This window comes from Lottia gigantea (assembly GCF_000327385.1).
Source record: "Lottia gigantea unplaced genomic scaffold LOTGIsca_28, whole genome shotgun sequence".
Taxonomy (NCBI): Eukaryota; Metazoa; Mollusca; class Gastropoda; family Lottiidae; genus Lottia; species Lottia gigantea.
In genome coordinates, this window is record NW_008708898.1 from 100020 (window position 1) to 107952 (window position 7933).

The 7933-nt window shown below is 31.6% G+C and overlaps 1 protein-coding gene across 1 annotated transcript; it reads right to left on the minus strand.

The window, feature by feature from the left end:
• On the minus strand, positions 1-6963 carry LOTGIDRAFT_232290 (hypothetical protein). The gene is made up of 12 exons (XM_009056474.1): positions 6876-6963; positions 5180-5441; positions 4798-4953; positions 3190-3379; positions 2904-2972; positions 2534-2665; positions 1990-2094; positions 1590-1723; positions 1283-1348; positions 909-996; positions 464-532; positions 1-86 (listed from the first exon to the last, which is right to left on the minus strand). The coding sequence occupies exons 2-12, from the start codon at positions 5350-5352 to the stop codon at positions 24-26; spliced, it is 1245 nt and encodes a 414-aa protein (XP_009054722.1). The 5' UTR covers positions 5353-5441; positions 6876-6963; the 3' UTR covers positions 1-23.
• Positions 6964-7933: the final 970 nt, after the last annotated feature.

Here is a 7933-nt window from a genome sequence, read left to right on the forward strand (position 1 = left end):
GAAGTTAACATAATTATATTCATTTAGATATCTTCCCAATTAGTAGACTGTTCACCTGATAATTCATTGTAGGCACATCTTAAAACCTAAAACATATAAAACAATTCATTATAAAATTTGTATCAATTTGCACGATTTGCACAGTTTCGTAATTTTTTAGGCTTAACTAAATTTGGTGTAGGCATTGAATGGGCACTGTCCTTTACTGTAAGAATTTCATGTTACCATTAATTTTAAACAATTTTATGGGCATCTGGGGACAATTCAAATCTGAAAAATGAACAGTTCTTATAATTTTCAGGCAACTGAACACAATTTATATTTCTCTAATACCAAAACAAATTTACTGCTTCTTTTTATGTTTTGAAATGTCCCAAAAAAACAAAGAGCAGATATCTCTGTCTGGTATAGTAATTAAAGTAATGTGCTCTTTAAATTAAGAAAAAAATATAATAACCCAGACCTCATCTGTATCTTTAACACCAGTATAGTCATTTTTATCTCTTTTATAGTTGCTACGATATGTTCTCATCTAAAAATACAGAAAGGAGCTTGTTGGACATATGTTAGATTGGAGAATATCTTTGGCATCAAAATCCTTTTATATCAGACTAGTAATGATACAGGTTATGTAAGATTTAATCAAAATACATATTTAAAATTTTACAAAAATTACATAAAGTGTACCTTGAAAGTAATGAAACAAACTTTACAATTTTTAACCATACTATAAATATGAAGATTAGGACATAAACACATTAAAAAAATAAACACATGAAATACAAATCTGAAACCACTGAAAACATTTCTTGCACGCCAGAACTGTTAGTATTGTCTCTGACAATGAAATAAACATTTAAATACATGTTAATTCAATGTGGCACACTGCAAAAAAAGAATAAACCTACCCCATCTCTTGCTGTAGGAAATTCAGTGGAAAATGTATCTTTATCTTTAACTTTTTCAACTTCTCCATCAGTCAGTGTTCCTAAATATCTAAAATACAGCAAACTTGGACTTGTAAAATACCCTCGGGAAGATTGAAGAACGTTTACTTTAATGTTTCATAGGTGGGATTGCCATATTGGCAGAACCTTTTTAGAAAGATAACATCAAATATTACCATTAGTTTAGCTTATGAAAACATTCCATACTAGGAAGAAAATTTTGCCAATACAAAAGCACTAATTCATCTTCTCTACTTTTCAGAGCACTGCACATCCTGGAGGATAAGCTTATTTTTGCAGTTAGAAAGTCCCATATCTATTGATAGTAATCCTACCTTAAACAACCATCTAAATCAGTTTTCATTTTTGCTTCAAAATTCTTTTGTTCATCTTGTATTGCTCTGTTAGAGGTAAAAATAAATTTATTCACACATACAAAATCAATAAAATTTTAAATAAAATCGACCAGAATACCTTCCTACTGCCGAAATATTTTCTGCTGACTTTTCTATAATAAAACTACTGTCCGACAACTGAACTTTTTTTGCAGTTTTTTTAGTTGGCTAATACAGCTTTAAGCTCAGAGTTTGAACAAACTTAATGTCTGTTTACTATTCATCACATTACATTACATTACATTACATTATTCTCTTTTGTAAGAATCTGATCTTTTCATCAACTTTGCTTCTTGTAGCTCGGATTCTCTCATCAAAAGCTTGTCTTGCTGCCTCTTGTAAACTAGAAATATTCTCAGAATGGGGATCTCTCATGGGAACCTAGAATCATATTTTTGATGTTAAAGAAATGGACAAATCATATTCCAGCAGAGGTGTAAAATGAGGGAAGAAGTTTGGAAAAATAAATGAACTAATGAATTCTTAACCCTAACTTTAACCTGTCATATAATTTCATTCAGCCTTGTATATTACATGAATATGACCTGAATATAAGGATGTAAATACAGATATCATAGATGACAGAATATAAGGATACAGATATTTCCTTGAAATCTCCAAATACCCCGGTAGATATATTCTATTACCTGTTTCCTTGCTAGGGGTCTAACTGAGATATTATCTAAAGTCATAACACTACTACATGATAATATTCCACTTTGATAATCATATGATCTTTCAATTGGATTACCCTAAAAATTAAAATACAAATTAAAAACATATTTTAACAGCTCAAACCTTATATAGTCACACACATTACATACTGAAAAATGTTTGTTCACAAAGTTATGGTTGGATCCTACAATATCTAGTAATGGCTCAAGATATCACTACCCTAATCACTCTATTTTTCTACTCATTAATTTCTATTGAGAAAATGTTTGATAAAAAAAACAAATGTAAAAAGATTATTTACTTGTGACAACTAAATTTTTCATTCAAGAGCAAGTAAACATAAAATTCAAAGAAATAAAAAGAAAGAGTGATATCAAACAATGTTGGCACATGTTTACTCAAAACAGTTTAGGACAAGTCCCTCTCCCCTAATTTCTGCATTTTGAGTTGCTTATATGCTGAAAACTAAATGTTCTAAATATATGCATGTAAACGAACAAAATTCTTGATACATACATGTAAACAGAGAGCTTGTAAGTGGCTTAATCTTGATAAAACATCTGTAACACCTTCCATTTGATGTATTCTATTATCAGCTACATTTAATACTTGTAAATTAAAACAACTTGTTAAATGTAGAATACTGACCTAAAAAATATAAATTCTTATCAAGTTAACAAATTTGAAGATGCATTCTTGAAAATGAACACCAAGATGCATCCACCACTTTAATCAGTACAGAGGGGCTTTTTCAAAGCATTTAACACTTTAAACTAGATACAAACTAAGTTTATTTTCAGAAAAAGAATGCTCCTATAAAGTGTTTGCTAACATGCCATCACATGAATCAAGTTATCACACCCCAAGTACTAATAATAAACCATACCAAATTGTTTCTCTGTGCATACAATTCTTTTAATTTCGGTAATGAAGATACACCATCAAGAGAAGTGATCTGAAAATGACATATAATTTTTGAGGAACTGAACAAAGTCAAAATTCAAACCAGTTTATCCAGCCATTCAGAAGACTTTCCTCACTTCTCAAGTAATATTGGTAATATTGCACATGGAATTGCGAAATAACAAACATGAGACAGGTATACCCCTTTAACTTATGACACCTTTCTTTTCATATTATACATTAATTCAAGTAAATATTTCAATACTTACATCATTATTGTTGATATTGAGTACTCTAAGATTGATCATGCTTGGCATTCTCGATAAATCAGTAATATTGTTCATACTAAGATTCAGCTCTACTAATGATCCACTATTAATTAATCCAGCAACATTTCGTATCAGATTATGAGATAAATTTAAACTATATAGCATAGGTAATACTTCAATTCCTTGGAAGCTGAAATTGATATCTTAATGATAGTCAAAAATATGATACTCCACAAGCAAATAAAATTCGGGCTGGGGTTTTGTTTGTCTTGTTTTTATGCTCAAATGCATGTAGATCCACTTAAATAAATTGTTATAAAAGATTGTCAGGCAAGGTAATATACCACCACTACCAGCTGTCAGAAATGATAACTATTTTAGAGGCTTTATTTTTCAAATTATCTTAAAAATATTTTAAGTCAAGGCAAATTCTCAAAAACAATTCATCCAATTATAATCAAATTCAAACATGAACAAGGTTAACGTACACCCAACGGCAATGTCTCTGAAACCATTCATTCGATTATTACCAATTTCCAACTTGACTGAGATCGCATCAATACATACATAAATACCAAGTTTCATCGAGATCAGATAAAAACTATAATCTCTATCGTGCCTACCAGCCAAATTTGACGCGTTTTTATGAAGTCCAGGCAATAACTCCAAAACCATTCATCAGATTGATTCTAAATTCAAACCTCATTGAGATGTCATCAATTAATGCATGCAAACTAAATTTCATCAGGATCAGTTAGCATACCTACAAGCCAAATTTGACACAATTCGACTAAGTCAAGGGCAATAACTCTGAAACTATTCATCCGATTAATACCAATTTCGAACTGGACTAAGATATCATCAATATGTACATGCATTCCAAGCATTGCAAACTAAGTTTCATCTGTATAGCATAAATCCCACAGCATCTATCATACCTACAAGCCACATTTGAGTTTTGCGTTTGGCTGAGTCAAGGAAACCATTCATCTGATTATTACCAATTTCGAATCTGTCCAAGATCTCATCAATATATACATGAATACTAAGTTTTATCAAGATTGTATAATAACTGTTGTCTCTGTCCTACAAGGCAAATTTTAAGCCTTTTATGTCAATAATTCCAAAACCGTTCATCCAATTTCCAATCAAACTCAAGATATTATCAATATATACATGCAAACTGAGTTTCATCTAGATTGCATAAATCCTGTTGCCTCTATCATGCCTACAAGCCACATTTTGACTTTTTGGTACCATTCCAAAGCTCATAAAAGCGCGGAAGTTGTCATCAAAACCTTGTATCCTTGTAATAACACATATATAAAATATTATATTATACAAGGTTCAATGTTCCTTTTTCTGCAGATGAAAATGATAAACCTCGTACACTGTACTATTATACGAATTCAAAAATAAAAAAATATTGATTACTGGTAGTGTAATGTGGTCAGGAGCCATCTAATGCCTATCTAGTGTAAATAAACAATGCTAATTAAATCAATTGTCATCAAATATATCTAGTGTCTGTTTATTCACAATCAATTCTAGACTGACAGATGTGTAGAATAAAAGCTTAATTAAGAATAAATACACATAAAATCTTACCTAGTTATTTGATTAAGAGAAGCATCTAAAGCTCTTAGATTTTTAAAAGGCATTAAACCTTCTGCAGGCAAAGCTATTAATTCATTTAATGATATATCTAAGACCAATATTTTTGAAGGAACTTCTGTCAACTTTCTTGTTCTTGAAGTAATTCCCCTGCAAACAAATGGAAAAATACATTTTTGTATCAGTTAAAATGACAAGAGGCAAAATTATACACTAATTGACAACCACTTGTAAATCAGTGTGTTAACTTTCATTTTTTAAATGGGTCCTTAAAACATGGTTTTCTGTATTTGGAAGAAAATACTTAATTACAAATTTAACACAGCAAGAAATATAACATTAGTTTGTTGTATTTAAAAAAAAAATTCCACATTACCTCTCTTTTCCCCATTCAAAGCTATAGCTTAAATCTTTAATTTGACACATTTTGAGGTCAAGTTCGTAGAACTTTCCTGTTCCGTATTGATCCACAGCCCAACCATCTTGTAAGGATTTTAAGGCACGAAGTCTCTTCTCTACAAAATCTTCTGTTAAATATGTAGCTGCCATGGTGATTCGTTGATGAAAGCTTTAGCACCAGTACCAGTTGGTATTTTTCTTATATTGTAACTTCACATTTTATCTTTTTATTGTCTAATCTGAAATAGTTTTAAAACAAACATTTTTTAAATTTTTTTAATTAAAATCTTTATAAGCTTTCAAATTTGGCAATCTGAACTACTTCAGCCCATTTATATGAACACTTTTACTTATATAAGCTTGTACATGTAGGCTACTTACATAAGTCATTTACTTATGCTGGCATGTGAATACTTTTGCTGTTATAAACATAATTCAGTTAAAAGTAAAGAGACAAGAGTGACAATATCTGTTTCACCTGATGAGGTCTAGTAAAAGTATATTTACTCATCATAATATATCATGACGTTCCCTGTTTTGACTGAAAGCTATTTTTACCCACAAACACATGTCATAAAATTGTCATGTTTGGAAAAATATAGATTTCTGATCATATTTTATTTATGGTTTTATAAAATAATCGCCAGCAAAAAGTGTGTAGCAAAGAGAAAATAACGCTGATTCTTATATCCATCACAACTGGTAAAACAAGGATAGTATAAAATGCTCCTGGAGTATTTCTCGTCATGTGAACATATTCTCTTTAGGCTTACATAGGCTTACCAGATACTAATTTCTGTAATATTGCATTGCAAAAATGAAAATGAACTGAATGGAGTTTTACATCCTACTTTTTAATTGCATTGCAAATATCATGCACCATGCATTTATGCACCATTGAGATTGCAACCTCAAGTACAGTAGCTGAATGTTTTTAATTCTGCAGAGGATGCGAGACAGTAGGCTAAATTGTTATGGCCACCTTGTGTTTTCCAATGGTTCCCTCACATACATTCCCTGAGCAGGAAAATATGGTTGTAGTAGTTCATTTCAAGGAACAAAATGTAATGTTAAAGTTATAGATCCATAGTCTATCATACAGTCAAGTAACCAAATTTCGTGCTAACCTCAAATTCGTGCATTTTATAATTTACATGTGTGACCTCTAATGACCTCCGCATTATCATGATTTGATAAACATAGATTATCTCAACGTCAACCTTTTTTCTAGTCTTTTTAAAGCCATTCAAATTTAGTATTTATTTTTAATATATAGCCTACAGTTATTTCAGCTATTACCAAATATCACAATTTTTTATCGACAAAGTTTCCTTATATTCTCAAGCTATAATCGGAATTCCAAGTGTCATCTGCTAGAATATATTCCAGTGAACGAAGTCACATGACATATAAGTGGATTCTGTGTCAGCAGAAAAATTCTTTGGAACACAGTGGGCTATATTCTTTTGTTGTTTCAATGACTTTTAGTAATACCGGTAAAACACGTTTTCCTTATCTTAATTTGTCAGTCACTATTTTTTTTAGATCATTGTTCTTTGAAGGAATTGTCATTATAGGTAGTTATAGTTATAAAGAAATATTATTAAAGATAAAGGTGTATAATTATCATTTCTTAGTATTTATCTTTAATAATATTTCAACACTTGACTTACCGTTTGGTACACATAACCAAATGAGGAAGGAACACAGAGGTACCTAAGTATTTAGAGCATTGAAACAAGTTAGAAACATGACAATAGACACCAAGAACTGATTTTTAAAATGAGCAGTTACCTTATATATTTCAATCTCGACACCAGAAATTATAGATAGGATACACTGATATTGTACTTTTGTAGCTTCCGTAGTTACGTGGAAGCCATCTTGGAAAGGGGCATTATTGAATGCTCCACCAAGTTCAATTCAGACCACAATAGGCCTAATCTAATAAATAAAAAAGCCATACCATAAGCCTCATTCCATTTCAATCTCAATATAGTATCAAGACTGTTAGCTTACTTTTGATAATAATAGTTTATTCGTTTTCATCCCTTTTTAAAGTTTATGTAAGTTGTTCAAGATATCTTTTTTTCCATAGGTGTGGTTTACAAGTAGCCGACCTAATAAGTAGGCCTAGGCCTAGCATTTATACTTGAGGTTGACTTAGCTTGTTTTTTGTGTCAAGGGAGCGGAAATGTATTTTGACTGTATGTATTTCGAATTGCACAGTAATAACAAAGATCAAAAACTTGAAAGTAAAACTGGAAACTAGAAAGTGAGCGCTTGAGGAATTTACATTATCGGCTGACTGAGGGGATGTATCAGCTGGCTACAGCTATGCCAAGACCTTAGGCGGCTGTGACTGGCTTGGCTGAATACCAGCCGGCTAGCCGCAACATTGAGCAAAAAATACCTTTCTCACTTACAACCACTAATTCTAGATGGTGAATGATTCTATTCGACTTCGGACGTCAACCTGGCTCCCTCACTTAGACTGACCGGTTTCCATCACTGACGTTGCTATACTGTGGCTCCTGCTGCACCAAAAGTCTTTTTCCAGGCTGTACTTACATGCAATAAGAACATTATGATATGATTAAGAATACATGGTGATTCATTAGAAACACAAATTAATCAAATATTTTTCTTAATTTGACACTAATAGATAAGAAAAACCATCTTTAAAGCAAATTGCACCGGGGGGGGGGGGGGGGGGGGGGGGGGGGGGTCT

Coding starts and splice junctions, on each gene's coding strand:
- LOTGIDRAFT_232290 (XM_009056474.1), bottom strand. CDS start 5,352: ATGGCAGCTACATATTTAACAGAAGATTTTGTAGAGAAGAGACTTCGT. Junction 2,973..3,189: donor TCAATATCAACAATAATGAT/GTAAGTATTGAA, acceptor TGTCATTTTCAG/ATCACTTCTCTTGATGGTGT. Junction 1,349..1,589: donor TTCTTACAAAAGAGAATAAT/GTAATGTAATGT, acceptor TACCTCTAACAG/AGCAATACAAGATGAACAAA.